The 27600-nt window shown below is 48.0% G+C and overlaps 1 protein-coding gene across 2 annotated transcripts in view; it reads right to left on the reverse strand.

Moving 5' to 3' along the window:
* Window positions 1-27600, reverse strand: part of LOC144734060 (uncharacterized) — a 258027-nt gene that overhangs the window by 52308 nt on the left and 178119 nt on the right. For both annotated transcript variants that reach the window (XM_078616112.1, XM_078616111.1), the window contains exons 40-48: window positions 22888-22995; window positions 21795-21884; window positions 12777-12830; window positions 11970-12077; window positions 9667-9774; window positions 8720-8773; window positions 8219-8272; window positions 4069-4176; window positions 29-82 (exon numbers count right to left, since the gene is read on the reverse strand). In XM_078616112.1, the coding sequence (XP_078472238.1) occupies window positions 29-82; window positions 4069-4176; window positions 8219-8272; window positions 8720-8773; window positions 9667-9774; window positions 11970-12077; window positions 12777-12830; window positions 21795-21884; window positions 22888-22995 (738 nt within the window). The remainder of the gene's footprint in view (window positions 1-28; window positions 83-4068; window positions 4177-8218; window positions 8273-8719; window positions 8774-9666; window positions 9775-11969; window positions 12078-12776; window positions 12831-21794; window positions 21885-22887; window positions 22996-27600) is intronic.

Consider the following 27600-nt stretch of genomic DNA (forward strand, 5'->3'; position numbering starts at 1 on the left):
TAGGTGGCAGAAAGCAATACATCCTTACCAATGTTCCCACGTCTCCCGTCTCCCCCTTCTCGCCAGGAGATCCAGGAAGACCCTGCACAAGGAAAATGAAACACGTACGCAAACAAAATGCCATGTCAAGCATACACGCATATAGAAACACAAAGATTCCGCAAATAGCCTACACGGGTATGGGGCGGTGTGGTCAGAACCACGGCTGCCCACCTTTGTCTCTCTAGCGCCGACGTTTACACAGCGCACCGGTAAAGGATTTAAAGCAGAGTTTGCCTCGGGGAGGCCCAGTGCCAGTTCAGATATCGCTCGCCACTGATGTCAGCCGTGGCCAGGAATCAAACTCAGGCCGCTGGGTTCAGAGTGCAAAGATCTAACCAGAACAACTGCGATTTAAAATTATACACACACACGCGTGGATTCATGTACACACACGTACAGACTGCACCAACACATGTATGCATACAAAGACACCCCTGCCGACTGTCTCTGTCCTTTCAAATACACGAAACGACAAAATATCCCCGTATGAGCCCTTAACGAGCTGTTGGGGCAAGTGCTGTTAGCGAGCACCTATTTAGGCTGGGACAGCAGGCGAGATGTTGAGTGGACAACCCTACACCTGGCCGCCTTTGTCTCCCCAATGCTGATGTTTACACAACCACACCAGGCGCTTCGTTAAGGTTGAATCGACCTAGGGGAGACTCGGGACGGGTTCAGATGCTCGCCACTGATGTTGGCCACGAGCGGGAATTCAAAATTGTCGTGCAAGTGCACTAACCACTTGCACCACCATTCCCTGAATACACACACACGCACGTTCCTGCACGCACACACACACACACAATTTGGCACACATTTACACACACACCCAGGAGGAGGAGGGAAATAAGAATGCAATTAAGGAAATCTTTAGAGGGAATTAGTGAAATTGAGATTAACCTCTCCATCAATTCTCATTTGTGTTTTTGTCATAGATCCAAGTTGGACACTCGGTATTTTCCCGGAGTGGCTCTGAGCACGCGCACTCGTGGACACTTCCGAGCCCAGCAGCTTACGGATGGAGCCATCCGTGCAGTGCATTACCGTGCAGACAACGCATCCATAGTGCGCCGTGTAGCAGCCGCGCCATCCATCGTGCGGGTATTAAGACGATATATTTCAGGCGGCGTGAATAGTGCCGTTGTTAGCATGACACATGTCCTCTGGCTGCAATTAAACGTGAAGCAACGCCACCTGGCAGGCTCTCCCCAACCGAGCGATCCCTTCTCCGTTTTAAATTGCTCAATTTTATCTCCGGGACAATGAATGAAATGCAACGTGGCTTTGTAAACGCGCAGCCGTATCTCCGAGATGGGAACAAGCAAATCTGTGAAGCTGGGGAGGGATGAGGTGGTGGTGGTGGTGGGGGCTTTTTTCTTTTTTCCCAGCGAGGGTAAATAGGGTCGTGGGCAGAGCAGTGCAGCCGAGAACGGAGACCGCACGGAGAGACCACCGCTGCCGGAGAGGAGAGGCCCGGCTCCACGTTGACCGTTCCCCTATCCCCCAACTTTACCCCCACTGTCATGTCCGCCGTCGCCTCGTCCCCCCTAGATGGACAATCCGCTCCGATCGCTCGCACGGCGGTGTGGCGTCGTCGTCTTTAGAAAAGGGCCCACGCTAGCGGATGTCACAGAGCTGATTCGGAGATCCCTTCCGATTGACCCCCTGGCCCACAGTAATGGGGGCGTCGCATATTTCCACCCGCCCTGCTACAGGGAGTAATGTTTGATGCATTCCTAATTTTAAATCTGGAATGTAGTCAAATTAAGTGCGGAACCAAATTTGATGTGATTGTTGTTGTTGTTGTTGTCGTGCAGCCGTTGTTGACCGGGATGAGATCATCAACTCCACTGTACTTGGAACGTGGTTTCAGCACAGGCAGGCCGGCTGGCTGGATTTGAACCCAGGATCTCAGCGGAATGAGACTCCGGTCGGCAAACTCACTACCTTTCATAGATGCCGCATGCTTTAACCATTGCAGTGTCCGGTGTGCAACGTCACACGTTCTACGTTTGTTGTATGTTAGTTATGTTTGTTGTATGTTAGTTATGTTTGTTGTATGTTAGTTATGTTTGTTGTATGTTAGTTATGCAAAACAAAATCTGTGATTTCTTGCCAAATGAGCATTGCGGCAGTGCTCATCTCCCGTTTGCAGGCCTAATCCAGGAGTGGAAATTCCACATTACTGTGACAGGGGCAAGTCCATTAAGAGGACAACCACAAAGTGGCACTCATTGCATTTGCCCCTGGGGACGATGATGGGCTGAGTCAAACCCCAACTCTCAACCTCCCAGTTTTGAGCCGCTTGCTCTGCCGCTTACAGAACCGCACTCAGCACTGCCGACGGAACCCCTCAAACAGTACACCTACCATTATTTTCAAATGGCTATAGGCTTTTGACCAAAACATAACAATCATTAAAATAATTTTAAACTATTCATTAAAAAAGCACGTATGATCAAAGACAACATTAAATCAGAAATATATATGTATAAAATGTATAACCCCTTAAATTAACTGACCCATTTCAATGGTGAGCTAAGGCATCTATACATCTACCCTGACACACTATTACGTTGTATGCTCAGTGGTGCATACAATACCACACCACGTAGATTTATAGCCTCTCAAACGCAACTGCACCTATGGATGCCACAGAGAACGGTGGTGGGACATGGGCGTCCTGGGGAATGGAGGCGCGTCTATGTAATTATTTTTTATATAGAGAAAAAGAGGTAAACAGTTATAGAAAGAAGGAGAGAGGAAATATTTATGCCGGCATTGTGCGTTGAACTCATTTCTCAGCGCACGTAGCCAACCGTGCTAATCGGAGGTGCGGAGAAAGGACAGCAAACCGAACACAAAAATCAATGCTGAATAAATTAGTTTCCCAATCTCGATGATTTAAAAGTGCACGGCTCCAGTAGCTTCCTAATATCGTAAGGAAGAGTGATCCTGACGGCCGGACAGCACGGATAGCTGAAGGGAGTTCCGGGGCCATGTGGACAGCAGAGGAGAAAAAGCGACCTCTCACCGTGAAACAGATCAAGCCGGGTCAATTGCATTTCTTCAAACGTTATGTTGAAAGACATTTCTAAAAGGTAAGGAATTTTAAAAGAATGTGTGACGTGCGTTCACGGGCATGAGCGCAATTATCATCGCAGTGATTGGTTTACGAGGTGCTCGAAATGACAAGGAGAAATTATGCGCACGGAGGTTTGCCTGTAGCAGAGATTAGGAAGCAGGGCAAAATAAATGTATAAAATTAGATATAAACAAATGACAGTTATCGGTCTGGACGTGACTGTTGCTAATGATTCATAATCTGCAATATTTAGCGGCTGGGAGTTCTTGAGTGGCTCAGCGGTAGAGCAAGCAGCTTGCGATCGCAAGGGAACGAGCTCACATCCTGGCTGGTGGGGTCGACTCAGTCCACCATCACTTTCGACAAAATAATTTTATATTCTTGGTTCTTTCGGTAAAGTCACGTAGAATGGAAGTAATAAAATTATAAAAATAAAGCGTGTTTATTTTATTATTTTATTACTTATATGCTTTATTTTTATTATTTTATTATTTCCCTTCTACGTGACTTTACCGAAAGAACCAATAATATGAATCCCTGCAGTCACGAAAGCTTTAAATCGAAAAATAATTTTAGCTTGTGAGGAAGTCAAGGGCGGTTGCGCTTTGGATAGATTTGGCCCCTGCCATGGGAATGTGGACTTTCCCCCATTGGCTTAGTGCTGTAAACGCGAGATGTGCACCACCTGAATGCTCAATGTTCATATGAGCTGTCAATCACTTTACATTTTTCTCTCGAATTCCATAAAGTGGGGAGTAAGAGTGACGGTCATCACGGTGATGTCACCGGTAATGTCACCAGTGATGCCACCGTGATGACCGTCAGCGTGATGCCATCACCATGTCACCACGTGTGGTCACACACACACATGCACACCGTGGCTGCAGCACAAGAGGCAACGAGTGGCGAGATTGGCGGTTACCAGGATGACGACGACTCACCTGCAGGCCGATGGGGCCCGGCGGCCCTGGGAAGCCCCTCGGACCCTCATCTCCCTTCTGGCCGAAGGGGCCCTGGGCTCCACGTGCGCCGGGTTCACCGTCCGCGCCCTACAGAGACACGGAGGCAGAGTGAGGCCAGAGGGTCCAACAACAACAACAACAACCGCCATTCGCCACTAAGTGGCGGTGACGTCACCACGGCGCTTGTGACAGGCTATGTGCACGTTGAGGCCAGGTGAAGTGTCGAACGCCCGCTGGCAGGTCACGGGGCAGACCCAGGTGGTATGGGTCGATTGAGTCAGATGACTGGCCGATGCACCACCTGTGCCCCCTACTGTGCCAGAGGACCCGCACGCATACACGCACACATGCACACACGCGCATCGCTCCTCACAGACTATCATTCATTGTTATTATTGTTGCTGTTACGCTCGTTTACCCGGGAAAGACTCAACAAGTCGCATGACTTTATGGGAAGGTTCCGGAAATGTTTTTGCATTGGCAGTGCGATGTTTTCCAAGTGTAGACCTCATTGAGTCATTTGCTGGGTTTTAGTTGGTTTCCCACAGCAGTGGAACGTTGGGGTCAAAACCAGTTAACCTCGCCCACGTGTGTACGTTTAGCTACGGGAGAAAAACCGGAGAACCCCGGAGAAAACCCGTGCCGAACATGGCGATAACATACAAACTGCACACAGAGAGGCACCCTTGACAAACCACACCAGATGCTCGTTTAAGGATCTGCAAACACAGCTCGTTCGATTCCTGGCCACGGCTAACATCGATGGCGAACGAAATCTGAACCGGTCCTGGCTCCCCCCCTACCCCTCCCCCTTCTTCACCAACTCGCACTGACCAGGATGGTGAAGTATGCTATTTATTTACAAACCGATTTCACTTGGAAAATCCACTGAGCATCCCATTTGCAAGAGCGCCGCAGGGTGACAACAGACACGCACATAGCGGCCACGTGATAACACGTGTACAAACACTTAGAAGCTTACACACGTGTACTAGTATGGCCGAACAGCCTCCATAGCTGACACGGCAAGGGGAGCACGTGACGCAGCAGTCGAGGGACAGGGCTGGCTGTAAATGAATTCATTAAACATGGACCGAGCCCCCGGACTGCTGCTGATATGCCTTTGGGACTGGCGATGTGTACAGCTGGGTGATTGGGTTCATAGCGCGCGGTGTACGAACCAATGCACCACCCACTGCACTCCACCAATACCAATACCCCACACACACACAGATGCGAAGACTGCGATACAATCTGTGCGTTATCTTCTTGGTTCTTTCGGTATAGTCAGAGTCTGAATGACTCTGAATGACTCTGTCTTCTCGACAGACCTGTTCTTCACCTGAGGATGGCTGCTTGCGTTGTGGCCGAAACGTCGTGAGAATTATTTTATGTTTCATTTTTATTATTTTATTATTTCCATTCTACGTGACTTTACCGAAAGAACCAAGAAGATGAATCCCTGCAGTCACGAAAGCTTTAAATCGAAATCTGTGCATTAGTCATGCCCCAGCGTATGCACTCGACGTTCAGATACAAATCCTGGCTCTAAATGCTATCGAGCAAGATTTTTTTTGCAGGATCGGACAAGTAAACCTGCACAATACTTCAATATGTATATTTAATGGCACGTTCGAATTATTTATTCATCAGTCATATTCAAGACGTCCCCATGAAAAATGTATTCACCGTTGACATTTTGCAACACTTCTTGACCTAATTTTTTTTTATTTCCTTCCCTTTGTAACTCACTGAAAAATGCCTTCACGTTGTCACGTCCCAATTCATGGAATTATTATGAAGAAAAAAAAAATCAACAAGGAAGGCCGCCTTGATTACAAAAAAAAAATAGGACTATAACGATGAGCAAAACAACGTCAGATCTTTCTTTTTTAAAACAACAAGAGGCGATAGAAAGTTTCCTTCCCAGAACTACTTTCGGGGATGGCTTCCGGAAAATGACGCCACAGGAACTACTTCTGAGTCACTTCCACCACCGGGCCCTCTCACCCACCCTCTAGAGGGCACTCGTTTATTCTCTGTAACCACGTGGCATTTACCTGACACACTATATTTATACGTTTCGACCCTCAAGAGTCGGGACGCACGACATTGTGTGATATACAGTACTTACAAGATATATTGTTTATATTTAAATGTCAAAAAAATACTTTACTTGATTTGTGAGACTGGCGTTGACTCGCGTGCTGATAAAATTCACTTTCAGGGAAAGCAGCCCGCTACCAGCTCGTGCTAGAGGGATGGCTCCGGAAAATGACGTCACAGAACGACTTCTGAAGTGATTAAAAAACAGGCCACCGATTCCACACGAGGGTGGTGCACCCTGCAATGAGTGTGCATCACGTGGCAAACAAACTAAAGCTTTGAGTCGGTCACAGTTGGCATATGGCAAATTAGTAATAAAAAAAAACGTGATGAGTTTTTTGCGCGGTCGTTGGTGACCAAGCTGGACGGCGTTATCTCGCTGCACCGGAGAATTCCGTTCTAATCACGTGCGACTGAGAGCTTGGCTGGAATCCAGGATCTTAGCGGCGCTGGCTCAGTGCGCTAACGGGGTACGGGAGGCCCCAACGAGCCAGCCGGCTGCAGCGTCTATTTTGTGCCGTATCCATTGGTGGTCAGGCCGAGCACATAAAATTCACACCCACTTGAGAATGTGGTTTAATCACTCGCCGCTGCAAAAAAAGAACGGGGTTTAAACCTAGGGATCGAGTTGGTCAATGGGCTGGACAATGATGAGAATGACGAGTGGGAGTAGTAACGCAATAAAACAAATATATAAGAACGCGGTGAGATTTAGTTTTCCTGTAAAATGGTCGGAATATTCCGTCGCAATAAGAGATAATGATTTTCAATGGACCATAACCTGGTTACAAAAACGACATCGATGAATCAATAACAAAGATCATGCAAACGAAGGCGGAAACGCGAAACCGTAAAATATTTGCAACGATAAAATATTGGGACGGTAACTTTGTTTTTATTACTACTGCAGGGTGCTGTTTTGATAGTGGAGTCAATACAATTTATTTTAACGACTTAGTCAAAGTTGAGTAATGTTTTGCTTGCGTGTGCTTTTATTTATTTATGAACGTACGCATGCACGTGTCAATTGGCACGCGAGTGAGTGCGTGAGTACGCGTCTGTGTCAGGTTCAAGTGGGCATTGTGCCCAGCGGTGGTGGTGCTGGTGGTGTTGCCATCACATTTTGTTGTCGTCTCTTGTCTCTGCTAGATCTCACCACAGCTGACACTCACCCTCCCAGGGCTGCTTTCACGACACCTCGAGCCACCATCTGGCGTCAAGCTCCTCCCCATGTATGCGATGGACACATCAACTAACGACCGCTCTTACACCCCAAGCCCTTTCCCCCAATTATTTTAATTCCTTTTCCTTTGGCCTTCTCTTCCCCCGTATACAAACCCCCTACCGCTGCCCGCTGCTCGCAGTCCCTACGCAAAGTTCAGTCTAGGGATGTTTGTTCAACACCGGTTACATTGTACGCTTCATTATTTTTCAGCTACGAGAGGAAAGTGGGAAAACAACCTCGAGGAAATCCATGCAGAACAAAGGTGGAGAAGCATACAAACTCCCCGTGCAGAAATGTCCCCGGGTAAAGAAGAACCCAGGGCCTTCTTGCCGAGCGTCAAGAATGTTACGACCGTGCCACCCACCGTGCCACCCACACTGCCGAGTGGAGCTAAGTGATCCACACAGTGGCAGGGTCTTTACCCTCCTTGCCCCGGCCCCTGTCTCAAAACACCCACAACCTCTTTCGCTTTGTCACGTGACACAGTCGCTGTACTTTACTTGAGTTGCTTTTGTAATGGGTGACCCCCCCCCCCCGGGGTTTATCCGCACCTGCGATTAGCGCGGGTTGGCTACGTACTGTGCAAAAGAAGTTCAACACACGTACAGGCAAACAAATGAGAGCATCCTCCCAATAAGCGTGCCGACGGCGGGCTGACGTTGGTTGGCACGTGGTTGCAACCGTCGCGGCGTTGGCTCATACGTTCCGTGTTCACTGGGCTGGTTCAACGAAATCAACTAAAATCGTGTTAGGTCAACCAACCCCCTGTCCTCCCAAAGTGGTTCAAGAATATCTCACCGTGGGACCCGGTGCTCCTATCTGGCCTTGAATCCCCGGTGGTCCAGCAGGGCCCTGCACAGCACGAGGAGGGAATTAACACGCAAAGTGGGTCTCGTTATTAGGATCGTGGAGGCACACATGGACATATAATGGTTTGTTAATAGTTGCATTTTCCAACGTTATGAATTATGTGCTTCCCTTTAATTAAGGGGTCTGTGACGATAATGACTAGAGTGAGGACGATTCCAATAACACTCGTGACAATTGTGTTTTAATTAATATACGGCCGTTTATGACGATCATGATACTGGTAATAATGCGGCTGCTGATGATTGTGATGTTTGCAATAATTCTACTGATGATAATGCAGCTGCTGATAATGATGATCACCATTCTGCCGCGACTGCCCACTGGTGATACTTCTGCTCACAACGACGACAATAATCGTCATCATTACGTTCAAAACAATAATCGATGAGTTTAAAAATCGACATCACAGCCAATGTCTATCGCACTTACCGATTCACCCTTGTCTCCCTTGCTGCCTTTCTGACCTGGCAAGCCAATGTCACCCTGGAAGTACAACAATCGCAGACGGACGGAGGTCAAACAACGGCGAGAACACCATTTAAAAAAAATCCATTCAGCCACACCGACTACAAACGTTGGAACTCTTCACGGACAGACTAACCCCGCCGTGGGAATGTGTGATTTGCACGAGACGAGCAACGCCCCGTTTGCTCGCTGGAGCAGGGAGACATCGCTCCACTTCTTGTCGGTGTCCCCAGGCCAGCGGTGAACAGATGGGCTACGAAACTCATTTTTCGCAGTCTCTGGACTCACGATCCAAACGCCACCCGTTGGATCTCTGGCAGTCGATGAACGGCACAAGTTTCCGAAATCCCCTCCACTGCCTCTGTCTACCCTGCAGTAAACTCGGCACTGGTACACCGCAGTCGATAGGCGAGCGTGGGTAATTCCACGTCCTCTGTGATGTCTGACCAGTGTGGAAGAGGAGGCCAAAGATACACTGCAGAGGGGCTCTCTCTGGTTGAGAACGTGCTGCCAGCATTGGTTTGAGAAAGTTACTGCAGGGCTGTATCTGGACTATTGCATTTCCCGTACTCCTATAAGGAGAGTCACCTCCTACTTTACAAAGCAGAACTGTTCCTCCGTGGCTGAAAGCAAGATCCATGCAATGCTTGTACAGCAGAATCCAGATTATCGTGGCGATCGGAGAGAATTCTACAATGCAGCCGATTTATCCACATTCGTTCACTGCATACATATTTACCAAAGATTAAAAGATGTCTTTTTTCAGGTATTTTCTAGCCGTGCCATTACACAAACAATACTGTTTTGGAAACCCAGTAAACTACTGCAATGGACATGCATGAAAGATACGCTGCTCCACGTGGCTTCCTCTCGCGTCTGATTCCCGTCGAGAGAGAAGGCCTCATGCTCACCTTGTCTCCATCCTCTCCAGGAGGTCCCGGAGGCCCTCCTGGTCCGGGAAGTCCAACGGGGCCTTGGATGCCGTCTCTGCCTGATGGGCCTTCCTGCCCTTTCTCGCCCTAAGTTTCAAACGACGCGCACACAAAGCGGTGTCAAAGAAACACCGAAGCCTCCGTGAAGAGGCGCGTCGTGATTCTCTTTGTCTTGGGTCGGCACCAAAAAAGATTTGACCAAACGTGGCGGCAGCGTCGGCAGCGATGCAGGGAGACAACCGGGGGGGGGGGGGGGAGTCGTTTCATCTCCCTTCTCGCCCCGCAGCGCAAAACCCCGTCGCGAATCAGCGTTGCAGCACAGGGCGGCACGGGGCATCACAATGAAACATGGGGCAGCACGGGGCAGCATGGGGCAGCACAATGCAACATGGGGCAGCATGGGGCAACGCGGGGCAGTGCGGGACGGCACAATGAAACGTGGGGCAGCACGAGACAGGGCAGGGTGGGTCTAGAATCCGGCTAAGTTGTATGACCATTGCATGCAGTTACACTGTATGCAGAACGGGGGAGAGCATGCAAAGCTGTAAACAGCAAGGCACCCCAAGTCGAGAATCGCACCCGGGGACACACAGGTGTTATCACTGTGCCACCGACTCGGCCGCCCAATGTGAATTCGCCTCTGTGAGACACCCTCGGCCCCGTACACGAGCATTTCACATAGAAACTCGGCACCGATGCAAGAGAAAAACGCAACGCCACAAGCGCTTCAAGAAATTAGTGAACGCCTAGGATTCATTATATCCTTATTACGCACGCATCATCTTTTGGGCTCAATTCGCCATTCTATTATGACCCGTTTAAATAATTTAAAAAAACGGACAAAATAACAGGAACAGCACAAGTGCTGCTCATTGTTATTTCGAGTAATGGTTCTTTGGAGTTGGAAGTTATACCCGGTGATGAAGAAGACAAAAAAAATATCACCTTCCGTCAACAGCGCATCAAATGCGGCTGCCCAAAATACGTAACGTTGCGCAACGCCAACGCTTTCAAACCGCAATGTGCTTAACTTTAATGTATTTAATCGTTGCTTCCCGGTAATGAAATCATCCTTCTTAGCGCCACGTTGGCAGCGACGGTGAGGATTACTCCGAGCTTGGCCGCCCCTCAACCCCAAACAATTTTCCGCCGTCGGATTCCGCTGTGATAATTCGTTGGGGCAGTTGCGTCCAACCAAATCCCCCACCCCCCATCGATTTGTCAAACGACAAAAAGGGGAGCTTGATCGGCACGGCGACAGCACGAGGCAACGCCGCTGGATTCAAATCCTGGTTTTGAAGCCGCCCGGCGTTGAACCACAGGTCATCCAGCGCAGCGCGATTCGTGGGCTCGTTCCGATAAGCGCTGACCCAACGTAGATTTGCTCACCCCCATGGGATGTTTTTTTATTTTACATCATCATCGTTATTGTTAGCATCATGATCATCGTTATAATCATCGTCATCATCATCGTCATCATCATCATCATCGTCATTGTCATCATCATCACCATTGTCATCATCATCGTCATCATCATCAACATCGTCGTCATCATCATAATCGTCGTCATCATTATCATCATCATCATTGTCATCATCATCGTCGTCGTCATCATCATCGTCGATGTCAGAAGGACTGAATCCCCACACCGAGGAACTCTTTTGTCTCGCTCATCAAACCGCTCACAGCTCCTCACGTCGCTTCACCACCATGATGCAAACACTTTCACTGCAAGAGCTTATTTAGCTGCGAGGGAGACGTGCGGAAGAAACTGGGATCCGAGTTTGGCGACTACAGTGAATGGCGAATGGCGATCAAACCTACGCAATCGCCGCTTATCAGTCTAAAAACGGGCAGCTGAAACCTAGATTCAAACCGAGGTCCGAGGCGCAATGGTCCAGTGTTCTGACATGTGATAGCTCCCCTGTACCACTCAGCCTGCTCCTGGAGCTGACTACCCAGTGGTATTCAATTTATCGACCTTAGATGATTATGGTGCATTGATGACGATAATGTTGGCGGGTTGATAATGATGATGGATTAATAATGGAGGATGATGGTGATTGATGTATGATGGTGGTGGGGGAATTGTGAGTAAACCCCGGCCCGGCATTCGAACTCGCAACCCTTGTGACTGCGAGTTCGAGTCCTCTGACCACAGAGTGACACGGCCAGGCCGTGGGTTGCAAGCGAAGACGACGATGAAGACGACGATGACGATGGTGGGTGTGTGGGGTGTGTGTGGGGTGTGTGTGGCGGGTGTGGGGGTGAGTATCACTCACTGGGGCCCCCTTGTCTCCTGTGGGCCCAGAAGGCCCGGGTGTTCCAGGGCGGCCGGGAAGGCCGATGGGGCCGGCTGGGCCTGCAGGCCCTCGCTCACCTGGCGAACCCTGGGGCCAGAGAAGTTACCGCACAATCACACACACAATCACACATACACACAATCATACACACACACATACACACACAATCACACACACACACAATCATACACACACAATCACACACACACACACAATCATACACACACAATCATACACACAATCACACAAAATCATACACACACAATCACACACACAATCACACATACACACAATCATACACACACACATACATACACAATCACACACACACATACACACACAATTACACACACACACAATTATACACATACATACATACACAATCACACACACACATACATACACAATCACACACACAATCACACACACACACAATCATACACACACAATCACACACACACAAAATCATACACACACAATCACACACACAATCACACACACACAATCATACACACACATAATACACAATCATACACACACATATATACACTCAACAACAACCGCCATTCGCGACCAAGTGATGATGAAGTCACCATAGCACTTGTGCCAGGCTATGTGTACCACATATACACACACAGACACCTACATACATACAAACATATGCACACACACTGATACAGCCACCAAAATAAAAATGAATCCCGTGGAAGAAATCGACAACAACGACCGTGGGTACGTCGACATATAAGAAGAGGTAACGGGCCGGGCTCCACGCTTTGTACCCACCACAGGACCTGGGGGACCGGCAGGACCATGGTCTCCCTTGAGGCCTGGGATTCCCTGTGACACACACACACACACAGATCAAACACCACATGGTTAGCCTCACACACAGGAGGATCAAGCGCTGTTATAGTGAGCACCTTTCAAAGTCAGCACGACGCAAGCGGGGGAGGGATGCCAGCACCGTGCACTGGCTGTCGTTGTGTTTTCGGGCGTTGTTTTCGAACACACTGCATCGGGTCCTCAGTGCAGGTTCAGATGCCTCTCGTCAGGAGCGAGCACCGGTAGTTGGGGACTGAACCCACGTCGCTGGGATCACAGCGTAGGGAGTGAAACTCGTTATCACCGCACGCACGTATCAGGGACGTGATTCGGATTTGAACGCTTCGCAGTTTTGGATTTTCAGAATTTTTGGGGGTTTCCGATAAATCCAACCAATTGGGAGCAAGTGTCTAACAAATAAACACTACACACAGGCCGGCGTGCACACACACGAGTACGTTTGGAAGACCGCAGTAACGAATGACCCACAGAGGCCATTGCAGAGAAACGGATGGCAATTGTTTCATTTAAGCTAATTACATTTAGCGTAACTTTATGGGTTTTACTCTTTCACATACAAACGCCAAACTCTAATTAGTGGTGGTGCGGGCACCGTACTCATATTCCGAAAAGGAAGATGTTGCTAATCATGTACGGGCAATCTGTTTTCACCGCGTAATCTGATTACTTTGCTTCGAATGCACCGATTAATTACTCTTCATCGTGACTTTTTGTTTATTATGAAAACAGAAACAATTCGGGGAAATTAAAGTTATCAGTAGCTTGGTTTGGTGTAAACAGAGCAGCAGCTGCAGCCAATCTGCACACAGACCGTCACCGCAGACAGACCACAGTATCTGCATTTGCGACATGAAACGTTCGTTATGAGAAAGCTATCACGGAAGTAATAAGATAATTGCAGTATATTTCAAACACGAAATGTGGGATTAAGTCACATTAGCCTCACGAACTCAAAGAGTCAGGAGTCTCATGACGATTCGCATATCAGCCTCACAACTCGAAATAAAGACACAACTAAAACGGCTGCATAAGGAGCCTATTGGCATCAATGTAAACTTCAAACTGGGAGGCTTTTGCAATTGCGAGCATTGCGCGCTTTCAGACGCGCTTCTGCGGCCGTCTGGAACGCTCTCTTCCTTCCGATAGTCGGAAGCCACTGGGAGCTATGCACTTTTAAATCATGTACATTGAAAATTCCTTTCTTTAAAACTGCCTTTTGTATTTTTAGTCGCTGTCCTTTCCGATTAGCACGGTTGGCTATGTGCCGTGCGAATGAAGTTCAACATACAACCGATCTGCGCCTTGGGTACTGCTGCCCTGCCGTTGGCTGTCTGTTCAAGCCACGACTGGCAGAGAAGAGCCTCGACTCGAGGGCCCTCTCGGGTCAACTCTGGGGGCTTTTTGGGCCTCATCTTGCACGCCAGAGACGTCGTGGAAGAAGCGGGCGTGACCCACACTTCACCGCACGAGAGACAGTCGGAGGGGATTTTCAGAAGCTTGCACCATCGTCGCAACCGCCACGATCGGGAGACGGAATCGAAACGGAGACCTCCAGATCGCAAAGCCCAAGCGTGCGAACCGTGACAACCAGCTGTGGCAGCAATCTCTTTGCGTATTTTAATTGAAAGATGCTAAAGGGAGATACGGAGCGAGCAAAGAAACAAAAACTAATGGCCGCGAGGTTATTCTGTTAGCGCGGCGTGTGCGGAGTCGCAGCCGCTGCGGCAGTTTTGCTCCACACACCGCGGGCGCTGCCGTTAAGTGTCGCCTCTGCCTTTAATAACGGCGACTTGAGATTTGTTGATGCAAGCAAACCGTTCATTGCGCTTAACAATTGCCTGGCTCGAAACCCCCTACGCTGCATCCACTACAGCCTGCATCCATAATGAGGGAGCGGGCGGAAGTGCAGTGGCTGGGGCGCTGCACCGGGGAATTGAGCAAAAAATTTAAAACCCCGAGTTTGATTCCCGGCCCTGGCTATCGGTTAAGCGGCCTGGGCACCCCCCCCCCCCCGACTTCGCCAAGCCACGCTGACCAGCGTGGTGAAGTATGGTCAAACAATCCACAATGGCTGACAAGGCATGGGGTGGAGGCCTTCATCCAGCAGTGGATCTGCCAGTTCTGTAAAATTGTTATTACTGTGATGATAATTTTTTTAACGATATTCTTTTTATTGTTATTACATGAATAATAATAGGCATATCGAAATCCATGAATTAAATCGAACATGATTATTCAAAGCAAGGAGAGCTCATTGAGACAAGGCAGTCCTGGTACCGAGAGGGGATAAATAAGTTAAATACTAAGATCGTATATATTGTCACAGTTACGTAAATTACTGCCGCACGCGTTAGATAATGAATGAAACTGCATTACTTAAAGCTGCGCGCACAGTAGCTCACAAAGGTAATGCAGCAGACGGTAGAGACGCTATGAATGAATGATATATTATTAAAAAGTTCACGAATGGATATTTTACAAGGGCAAATGTAACGGTGATAATTGAAATAGATATATTTTTTGTAGTGATGGCTATATTCACCTGATGTTTTCGATTATGAAAATGTCACACTTTGCAAATCACTGACTGAATCAGTGAAATGCGATTAAAGGGCAGAGACAGCGGTGTTATAAACGTTTGAGATTCAGATATTCAGTTTTCATTGTTGGATATTCGAGTAAATATTTCAGGACATATTTTTAGATTTTCAGATTATTTGGAATGACGTTGCATATCTGCGTGCCTTTGATGGTGTCAGGTGGTACCGTTTTTGGCGGCAAAACAGCAAAAGTGATTGCCATATTGGTGACGTTACTACCATGGTCATGAAAACTGACAGATATAATATTGGTATCACCTTTACAAACCTTACTTATTGGCTATGTCGGGTTTCACGACACATTTATATTTTTACGCGATCTAACCCAAAAAACAGCTCTTATGAAGATATAATTTATTAAGATTGTTCGAAATGTTGTATTCAAGGCCTAATTTCAGATTTCTATTTTCTCACTGATCTAAAAATCAGGGGCACATCCATACTACCTAGGCCCTGTGCGTCACAGGCTGTCCGGCGTAAGTTTAGAACTTCAATAATGAGTAAAAAATATCCATTAAAATACTTGTTTGGGCTGTAACGCTGTGGTACTGTAACCACATTGCTGCAGTGACATATACATTTTTAATAAACATATGAAAGGGACATTGCCGGTGATTAGTATTTTTTGCTTTACCATGTAAGGCCCAATGAGCTACATATCTCTTTTTCAGAAGCCATCACAGAGTGGCTGATCACGTGGAAATGTTTCGCAGCCCAAATACCCTTGATGCATGTTTCTAAATGTGTAGGGGGGAAACGGGAGAGCCCGGAGAAAAATCCACGCGATCACGGGGAGAGAGACACGCAAACCCCAAATATACAGGCACCGTCAGGGTCGGGGTCGAACCCACGACCTCCCGTATCCTAGGCGAGGTAGTTAACATCTCCTAGCCACCGTAATGTCACTTCAAAGTCTCTTTTGCCCTCATCCAATGATGCTACAATCTCACATTGGGATGTTGCCCCTGTCCTCCAAATCCTAGGTGAGTAGCTGCGAGAGAAGAGCGGTTTACTTTTTATTGTTGCCAGGGTTTAGCTTAGCGGAAAATGGACTGACAAAATCTCCATAGGCGCCTCGCAAACAACAATAAAACCACGTTTTATTGTTTTATTAACAATAAAACCACGTTTTATTGCTGTTTGCTGGAGGGTCGCGACACATGTATACTTACGCGATCTAACCCAAAAACCTTTATTATCAATAATACTGGTCGCGAAAGCCTACGTGTTAAACCAAATAAAACTACGTTGTTGTTGTTGTCTCTTCTTGTTGCCAGAACGAGAGAGGCGACACACGATCAGAGAATCTCAGAGCATCGGCAGCTCAGCACCTGCGTTGCCGCTGGCCACCGACTCGATGTGAAACGCAGCTTTGCAGCAAAGTGAGCCTCTTCAAATGAAAACACGTAAAAGGGCAAATATATATTTTAAAAAAGTCAAGAGAGTATTCCAAAATTTAATCGATCACGTTTCTGCTCATTTCCCCAACCCCCAAGTGAAACTTCTCATCAGTTTTCAAAGGCAAACAATGTTTTATGAAGTGTGCGTGTGTGTTTTAATCAATCCACTTCTCTGAGTGAGCACCTCCTAGTACATTTAAAATTAAAGACACAAGCCGCAGTGGTGCGATTGTGGCTACGCAACCCACCTATGGCCGATACCGTAAACCACTGTACTCTGCGCTATTTCAACAGAGGAACAGCAAAACGGCACGAATTCTCTCCTGAAGCCCACCCGTTGTGGCCAACAGCAACAGCAGACCTTGACATCGGCACCTAGCTCCTGAACGTATTGCCGCTGACATCATGCGCAACAGTCCCTGCCATGACCTTTTGAATCGCTCGCGTTCTCGTGCGAATTTGGACGGATCCTTCCCCACGACCCAGCGTGCCCGACCCAGGCCCTCTGGCAAAATCGTGTCGCCACCCTGCGTACGTGCTCTGGTCGGTGTGTGGCTCGTGTTGTCTATCGGTGTGATGCCGAGCGTGCACCTCTCCCACGATTCTTTGCCCAAAAGAACATTGAGGCATTGGTGCTCGAGTCCTGTTTACAGCCGCGAGCCATTCCTATGACAGGGGAACGTCTATCCATAGGGAAACCAATGTTGATTTCAAATAATTACAGACCCCGGAAGGATGATAGTGTGAGTCAACCCTCAACCGGGATGCAAACTCATAACCCTCCGATTGCAAGGTGCTCTCGCTCTCCCGCTGAGTCACGAGGCCGGCATTTCGAGTAAGCCTTTCCCAGAAATACTTGTGAGCTAAAGCTCAAGGCTGCCTTGCCGACAAGATGAAAAATTAAATACAATGTTGAATTCAATACTTCCTGCCACTCATAATATTTTTGAACGACATGCGAGTGGCTGCCTTTCCGGTCACTCTGAATCCTGACGAAGGAAATTCAGGGCAGGGGGTGGTGGGGGGGGCGCTTCGATGAGAATTCAGTACGAGATAGGGGAAGCAATTCGTGTTCATCCTCGAGTTTCAGCGGCTCGCTGGAAACGCGACGTTTGATTGGCTGCAAGGTCAAGGTCATTCACCAGTGATCTCAGAGCTTAGCAGCTACGATACTCCGACATTGTGATTACGCGCTTCTTATATTCAATTTGTTTGAGGAATTCATATCGACTCAAATTTGAAGATGAAAATTCCTCGCCTTTGTTCATACTTTGTTTCTATTTAATCGCTAAACGATATCCCAGCAGCGCCGCTATCAAGAGTCGCGTCATTAGGTGAGCAACTGTCTCCTGGTGGAACGTCCCTCGGGCAGGAAAGCTGCCCCAGAAGCTGACGCTACAGAACTACTACCGAGTCACACATATTCGGGGCTCTCTCACCCAACACTGGACGGCGCTCCTTCAAGCTTTGTGGTTTGCCGCAATCCTCCAACGTGTGGATACGTTTGTGTGAAAATCACACGGACGACCGTGGGCTATGCGCAGTGACTGGATGGAGTACAACAACTCTCTGGACTTTGAGAACGTGGATCAAGCACGGAGTCACACCCAGGGTGTCTGCAGCGTTGCCTCGGCAGCTCTCATCTGCCCATTATCAGCCCCCCGAAATATATTTCTCACATCTTTCTCATTCTTAAATAGGCCAGTTCACTATAGCTGCACGGAATGAAAATGTACCAATGTTCTCCGCACTCTGTTCCCTCGACCGTACTTAATGGGAGTGATGTCTTTGCGATTGTATTTTGGCCCAGTGTTCTCAAACCGCTATTATATTCCTGCCATGCAGCACACACGAGCACGCTCCTCAACACCAATGTCGCCCAGAGTGCGGGAGTTCTCGGCGCCAGTCGGGAGGGAATGCTAATGGGACTAAAAGTACCACCGCAAAACACTCATTCAGGTGCTCCATCAGCCCAAAGCAAACAAAAACATATATATAATGAATGGGTGAAGTACTGCACAGAACACAAGGTGATTCGTGATTACAATTTCAATGACCCACATCATTAAAAAAGCATCTACTTATTTATGCTGATTAACTGTACAATCTGCACAACGCATTCGCGATATAATGTTAATTAGAATTTAGTGCCTATGTGATGCAGTGAAATCAACATGCTTTGTTAGCTGCAATGTCGTATTATTTAATTGTTTTTCGTTAATTACACCAAGTCTGTAATTATGGACATCGCAGAGGCTAGCGCTGTCAGATCGCTGAGCCTGTCACGCTAAGATCCAGGGTTCACAACGGCCATCTAGATATTTTCATTACGGTCGGGATTAAACATTCACCATAACACAGCCGTTATTATTCGTGCATATCAATGATCTTCAGTACCGTTCTAAACAATTGGGATAACTGAAACAAGATCAATCGCTCCTTGCAGAGCATGAAGGATTGCCGTCTCGAGCTTGGTGACTCGGGAGTAGTTCTGTGGCATCTTCTTCCGGGCCAACTCCCTGACACAACATGGGTCAACTGCGTCACATCCAACCCCTTGACATGACTCTGATGACAGCGGCACAACTGGGCTATGATTAGTGGTAAAACAACGTGTGCGTGTTGAAACTGACCACAGGCTCTGCTTACATAGCCGTTGTATTGTCAGAAATTTGAGAAGCATTCAGTTTCACAGTTGGACGTAACGACAGGTTTTTTTTTTCTCGCGAGTGATGGCAGAAAAAAATAATTTCAGGAGCCAAGTGAAAATGTCGAGGACTGCTGAGCACGAGAGGGCATCAGGAGAGAGTTTGTGTGGTTTGGCCGTTCCTTCTCCTCCGCTGAAGGAGCGGAGACCACAGTGGTTTACCATACGATCCGTAGTTTTAGTTGCACTACTGCAGCTTGTGCCTATAATTCTCAATTCATGAAGGAGATGTTCGCACCGGCCTGTCGATGGTGCGATGGGGTTCATGGTCACACGAGCGTCTTCGAGGAGTGTCTAAGCCAGGAGGTGTGACGTTTGGGACCTTGAATAATCACAGGGTTTTTTTATGGAAACCGTCTTCTTTTAACCACTTAAACGAAGACAAAATTCCAAAATGCGAAAGGCTCATTTGTTTGCACATTCACACGTGGGCTGTGGCGTGGAAGATGGTAGCCTCCACGCAGCTCACTCTGTTAAGTGAGAAATCACAACAATGTCATCGACCCGGTGACCGAACATTGATCAACGATCTCCCGGCCTCCGGGACAACAACTCAAGCACTGAGCCTGTGTGGCCCACAGTGCCCAGCAGGAGTTGCATGCTTTATTAAATGGGGAATAAAATACTTTAGAGTGACTTCAAGGAGTTCTCCAGTGACATCATTGTGTGGTGCCTTTTATTTAAATGTATAAACAGTTACAGTGAAGTGACATCACTACGGTGATCGTGAAATTCACTTTGAAGTAATTTTCTCCGTAATAAAGATGTAAAATAATGAATACTACATTCCAGCCATTATCAGTTGAAGGCCTCCCGCAAGCCATGTCGGTCAGGGTTTTTTTGACCATACTTCACCACGCCGGTCAGTGCAGGTTGCTGAAGGACAAGGAAGTGGACCGTTTCCGATATCACATCCCACCGATGTTGGCCTTTGCCGGAAATCAAACTCAGGTCGCTGGGTTCACTAACGACTCCGCCACTGTAGCAAATGGTCAAAAAAATATAATTAAAGTAATTTAAAGAAATGTATAATTAAAAACATCAATAACGATGTACTTTTATACAATTAGGATCAGAGTGGCTTAGCTCTACGCTGCGTGCGCTCGTGATGTGGAGAAGTGAGAGATTGTGGGTCGAGGGTGGGGTCATCCGGTGGCAGGGGTTGGCCTACCCTACATACGTCAATGACCCTGCAGGAGAATTTGCTGACGTCAATTGTAAAGAAAAAAAACATTTTACTCTAAGCGATCATTAATGCAGTCTGAACTAAAGTAGAAGCAAATGAAACGTTGGTGACGGGACATCGAGAGTCTCATTCTTTTACACTATGAGACATCTCATTTACCAGTGGCAAAATATAGTAGTAGGTTTTTACCCTTTAAACTGGTACAAAAGTTTCAGTTTTGAAACCAGTTTAAAGGGTAAAAACCTACTACTATACTACTATAGTCTAATTTTTGATTGTGCAAGGGCATTTGCTGTCATTGCTGCATGGACGAACAGAGCTGTGTGTTTTTTGCGCCAACCGCCGTTGGAAATGGGTGCGCCAACACAGAACACAATCACGTGATTGATACTCCTACTGATACTCCTGCTGCATGGAGTGACACATGCTGCCAGCTATGGCTGAAAAGTTTGGTCGTACATGTTATGTATATCGTTTATTGTTTTAATTTGAATCACAGTTCCTATGATCACTGTTACGTTTTTTATAGCTTTATTTTGGTGATTTTGAAGAGTTTTGGTTCAGCCATGTTTGTTTGTTGTAGTACAGAGTTAGCCTGATAACTTTCATCTAAATTGTCTTATGGTTGTTATTGTTTGACTTGCATCCCACTGGGATTTTTGCACACAGCGTTGAAATACGGTGTCTTTTCTGGAAGACTTTGCTGTGTTTTCCAGGATTTTTCTGTTGCGTGTAGTCACTTTAAGAAGTTCTTGTTCATGTTTTTATCTTCTTGCGGTTGCACCCGAGTCAAGAGCCACATGGCTCACAGCGTTATACCTAATAAATGAAACTGAACTGAACTGAAAATCCCACTGTGGTCAATTAAATGAGTCGCCGCCATTGCATTGAGAAGCCAACACTGGTTGCCCAACGGCAAAAATCGGCCTCTCAACACGGAGCTGTGGAATTTCCTCCGCTGGCAGGGATGAATGGCTGCCCCATGCAGGGCTCGAGCTGGAGGACAGCTCCACCTTGACTTCGTGGGGGTTAATCTGAGAGGGAAAGCCTTGGGGGGAGGCTTACCACTGGGCCCGGGTGGCCTCTCTCGCCAGGAAAGCCTCTCAGGCCAGGTGATCCTTCCTTTCCTGGGGGTCCAGCGGGTCCCGGGTCACCCTAAAGAAGAGACGACATAAAAACAAAAATTAACTAAAAAAAAACGCGCCAAAACAGGACGAATCGGCATCGGCTATTTTGTGCCACTGTCGAATCCAAACTCTTCATAGGACCCTGCCATGGAAATGTGAAATTTCCACCACCCAGCACAGAACTGACTGTGGAAATTAAGCCACCACGAGGTTGTAAGAGTAGCAAGATCGTGGAGACTATGATGCTCTTTGGATTCCACTTGCTTAAATAAAACCAACAGTCCGCCTTCACAACGCACGCTGTGCGTTATGCAACACGGTTTTGGTTGCACGATTTGCGACGTGTTATTTTACATTTATCCGCGCATGAATATTTAATTGGGGACGTATGACTTTGCTGTTTCACATGGTAGAAGTTTTGTACCATTAACTATGCATGCGGCTGATTTGTATGTGCGACCCAAGTTTTGATTATGCATGACTTAAATGTCCTCTCTCCGTGTTGTATTTTTTGTAATAGCAACTATTGATTAAACCTTAAAAGTATTTTTGTTTCTATAACAGCTGCTGCATTCTTGTAAAGCTGTAATGATTGCCGGAGCAAAACAATGAATTCTGAATGAAGCAATGAAATTTGCATGATCCTTTATTAAAATCGCGCTCTCAGTGATATTAAATTGTATTTTTTTTCACGTAGGTTAGCTGTGGTTGGTTCAGGGGAATTATGAAGGCCGTGTTCGAGACACTGAGTAAGCAGTGTTGAGATCTTAGTTCAAGCCAATTAGAAATAAAAACTTTTATTTTATTTTAGCAGGTAAAGCCCACTGAGCTACGGAGATCTTTTTCAGAAGGGACCTGACTATCACAACTTATAGCTCAACGAAGTGGCTTATCGCATGGAAATGTATCGCAGCCAAATACTCCAAAAGCACGTTGATTCTAAATGTGGTGGGAAAAACCAGAGGACTCGGAGGAAAATTCTCGTTTTTTTTTTTAAGCACCCTGTATGTCCCCATCACCGCGTCCGTTACCTTCGTCCCCTCCTTCCCGTCGGGCCCAGGGAGGCCAGGCTCCCCGGGAGGTCCCGGGGGCCCTGGGTGACCCCGCTCGCCGTTCTGGCCCGTCTGACCCGTGGGCCCCTGCGTGGCGGAGACAGCAGCGCGCAAACGGGAGCTCGCAAACATTGTCCCGCGGACGACAATAGTGGCAAGTGGGCACGTGCGTGGGAGGGCACACAAACACGCGCCGTGTGTGTGTGTGGTGAGTGCTCTCCACATGAGTGCACTGCACGTGCAGGCGCAGTGTAAGACAGCTCCACATTTGATTCGCTATAGAAACCCACAAGCCGCACTGGTACGAAAGCTGGCTCTGTGAGACTGGACATGAACCCCGAGAATCATAGCGGACACTTTGTCTGGTTCTATGGCCCCTGTAAGACTTATACTCGATCGCCAAGGCCCGTATTCTTAGTCACTGATAGGCTTAGGCTTGGCTCTGGGCTCAAGTGAGCTGCCTCAAAGCCGTGCTTAACTTGAGCGCCTATGAACACGGTCCCAGCCATGGGCAAGATTTCCATGAGCTGAGCCTGAGCTGAGCCATGGCTGAGCCAATCATGCGTCTTTGAGAGCAGCTGAGCAGCCCAAGCCTGAGCTGAGCCAAGCAAAAGGGCGCAAAGCATCCTGAGCGTGGGGAGTCCAGCTCTCTGAGCCTCGGGAATTATTAAACCTAACATATAATTGATGCCAGTATGAGTTTCTCTCGAATGAACACTGAATCACGGCTCTCTGAGCCCCGGGCAAGGTGCATGTCGCACGGCTGAGTGCAGATGAGCTCGAATAATGGTGAACCCGTTAAAAGTTTCTGTGCTTAAGCGCATGCTACTGGTTACCACAAGTCTCGGTAAGGAATGCCAATAGGTTGACAGGCTCCACATATATCTTCTCGTTTGTTTTTCTTCTGAAGTACAGAACGGAAAGTGATGTATTTCGGTCGCGTCCCACAATGCCGCGTTGGGCACCGGGCGAGGCTGCAGTCTGCCCCGTGAGCCCCCCCCCCCCCCCCCCGGGCATGACCGCCCTTGTCCCCTGTCTGTGCCGAGCGCTGCTCCAACAAACATCGCTCGGACGTGTCTCGGTGTTTGTCTGCTGCTGCGGCGACACCAGCAGCAGGGTCCAGAGGCTTCAAAGCCGCGTTGCTAAGCGACGGAGCACCACTGCACCACGCGCTAAATAAATACGGGCCTGCTGCTGTATGTCGGTGTACAATAAATAACGCCGGTCAGAACTGATCGTGTTGTACATTTTGTGATTTTTATTTATTTTCTTTGTATCTGAATACATCTAACGTGTGTGTGTGTGTGTATATCCGTCATTAACACTGCGGCCTGAACAGGAAAAGCATATAGGTGACATTTTGGGCAAAGGAGTAACCTCGTTCACACCATGTACATCTGTGAAGGGCCGTTTCCTCTTAAGGTCGCAGTGTTACTGGTGAATGTGTTGAGTTGTTTTTGTTGTTCACTGTGCTTGTGCACAACTGTCAACACGGCAGCAGCAGCAGCATCAGCGGACACTGCGTTACGTATCCAGGTGCAGCGACAATTCCGCCCTCTCACTCTGCGTACTTTCGCTACGTCGTACTCAGCTTACCCAAACCCAATCCCGTTTTTGTGTGCTGTGGGCGTCTCAATATAGCGTACTCGAGATTTACGGACTTGACCATTAAGCCCCAATATTTTTACGTTTCACGACCAACATTTAGGCGCCAGATGTCGTGAGGCGCCCCAGCGTGATTCGTCCCTGACTGGCCGTCAAAGTATCTTCCACGTGCAGTCTGTTATTTTTTTATTCCCCACGAACATGCTTCCGTTTAAGTAGTTTGTTTATTTACATTCTGGTTTCCAGGAACGCATCCTGGGTGTAAAACGGGGTTTGCCTGTATTACCAATGTCGCATATGCTAGGGTATACGACTATGTCAGTATCCATTTCACCGCATGTGTACGTGCATAATTACTGCAAACATTATTCGCAATGTGCGGTACTGTATATGCTTTACGGAACACAAATAGTGGAACAACAACAAAACACAAGGCAGTATAAATGCCATAAAAATAGTAATTTTCATTTTCACTTGAAAAAGTTTTGGCAGGCGAAATGAAATTATGGAGAAGCGAATAATGATGTTGACGATCATTTGGGTCTGTATAATGGCTTCGGTCCTCATGTGTCTGAATTATCCGCCAGCTTTCAGCATTACTCACGCACACGCACTCGGCATGCGTACAGAGCCAGAGATTGTCAGCGCTCGCTAACGCGTCAAGCACCCAGTTAATGCCAAGCTTTCCGTCAGAGCAGACAACCCTTGCGCGTGTGTGTGTGAGCATGTCTCTTACGTGTGTGCAGGGTTGTGTATGTGTATGTTAGTATCTGTGTGTGTGGGAGAAGTAGTGTAAGCGGGTTAGTGCGATGCGCCATGAACCTGGTGACCCGAGTTCGATTCCCGCTGATGGCCAACACCAGTGGCAATTATATTATCTGAACCGGTCCTAGGCCTCCCCTAGGTAGACTCAGCCTCAAAAGAGTACTTGGTGCGGTGTGTAAACATCACCACTGTGGTATTGGCCACCCACCCACAATGTCGTTTCAGACCCGGGCGGGAGTGAACAGATGCCATATTCACTGTCTGACTGCTACAACGGAAGGTGTAGGGAATTTCAACAGGACCGACATCTCTGCTCTATTAACCTGGTGAAGGCCTATGATACCATCAACAGGCCAGGGGTCTGGGTTATTCTTTGTGCTTCCAAGGTCCCTGACCCTCTGCTGACAATCATTGAGATAATTTATGATTGGTGGGCAGGCCCGGGTAAAGCTGCGTTAGAGCCATTTTCTGTTCACGTTGGGGTGAGACAGGGATGTCCTCTGGCCCATACACCATTTAACATCTTCTTTGACCACATCGTTAAAAACATATTTCCATGGCTATACCTGAGAAATGTTTATCTGGTACAGACACAATGGGAGGTTAATTGATGCCCGGGTGCGGTCATCGGATGGCTCCCTATTGGTCAGCCATGTTATTTATGCTGATCTAATAATTATTATAATTCAGAATCTGGAGCATACTACGAAGAGATGGGGCCTTACCATCAGCTCCACAAAAACTAAGCATCTGCCTGGGTACTTTGTGCCATCGACTGCTCCACCCTCTCCACTCCCCATGATTGATAGGGCAGTTGTGCAAAGAGTGAAGACATTTCTGTACCTGGGCAATTTAGCAGTGGAGGTCTCACTCCGAATCAGTCGAATGTCATCGTTTCATCAGCTGCATAACACTGTGTAGAAGCTACCTGGCCTGTCGCTCCATAGGGAGCTCCAGGTCTTTTCGGCCAAAGTCATGCCCTCGCTTCTCTTTGCTTGCGAAAGTGGAACCCTTTAAGGGGACATCTGTGCCAGTTTGAAACACTCAGGCTGGCCTGCCTACAATACATCCTGGGTTTAACCAGACTGGATTGTGTGAGGAGCTCACATATCATTGAAAGGTCTAGATAAGTCTCATCAGTGAGCTCCTCTAGCAGGCGAGGCTGCATTGGCTGGGTCATGCAGCTTGCATGCACAGCCACTGCATGCCCAAGCAGCTTCTGTCATGTAGTTGTGATACCGGTTGTTGTTGTTGTTGAGCGTATGTGTGTATATGCACAACACGGAAGATCTGTATGCTTATGAGTGTGTGCCTTTGCATGCACATGCGTGGAAGTACGTGCGTTCGTACCTGCACGTATGTGTGTATTTCCCTGCTTGTGTACGCGTTCATGTGCATGTACATATTTATTTATTTGTCTGCGTGTGCGCATGCATGTCAAATATAGGCGCATGGATGTATGTGTGCGCACACGGACGCATGAATGCGTGTATATATATATACACAAGGCAAAAAACTAAAATCACCCTTGTAGCCTTAACAGACTGTAGGGGCAAGTGCTGTTAGCGAGTAGCACCTATGAAGGCCGGCATGGCACAGGAGGGGGTGGGTGGCCAGAACCACGCCTGGCCGCCTTTGTCTCCCCAGTAGCGATGTTTACATACCACACCAGGTACTCGTTTGAGGCTGAGTGTATCTAGCAAAGGCCCGGGACCAGTTCAGATAATCATCACCGGTGTAGGCCATGAGTGGGAATCAAACTCGGGTCGACGGGTTCGTAGCGCAATGCGCTGACCGCTACACCACCGCTCCCCTGTATATATACACACACACGCGCACAGAGAAAAATGCGCAGCGCGTGTGTTGTCTGTACGATTGGCTTGGTCGGCGCGAGCTAAAAGGTCACGTTAGATCAATAGTGCCGGGGAAATGCGGCTCTCGCTCGGCCGTTTGCGAACATTTATCGTCAATCAAAGTCTCGCTGCTGCCGCCGCTGCGGCGGCTCGCACCGCTCGATGTGCCGAGGGCCCCTCCGCGTTTAAAGGCCACCGACACGTCCGAGAGCGCTGACCGCCAAAGTTAAAGGGTTCTGCGCTACCGAGCACCGCTGGGACTCGTAATGGCCATGTTGGGGAGACGTGGAGCCGGTGGCCGCTGAGGATCATGGGTTTGACTTTTGGGGGGGGGGGGGCGGTGGTGGGGGGGGGGGGGGTGATGGAGTTGGTGGGCAGCACTTGATTAAACTGGGTGGAGTCGATTTGATGGTCAGTTAAATCGAATTTAGTTCTAACTAAATTTACAACTTGTGCCGTTAACAAACAA

The sequence above is a fragment of the Lampetra planeri genome, chromosome 49 (genome assembly GCF_965212315.1).
Source record: "Lampetra planeri chromosome 49, kcLamPlan1.2.h2, whole genome shotgun sequence".
NCBI classification, from domain to species: Eukaryota; Metazoa; Chordata; class Hyperoartia; order Petromyzontiformes; family Petromyzontidae; genus Lampetra; species Lampetra planeri.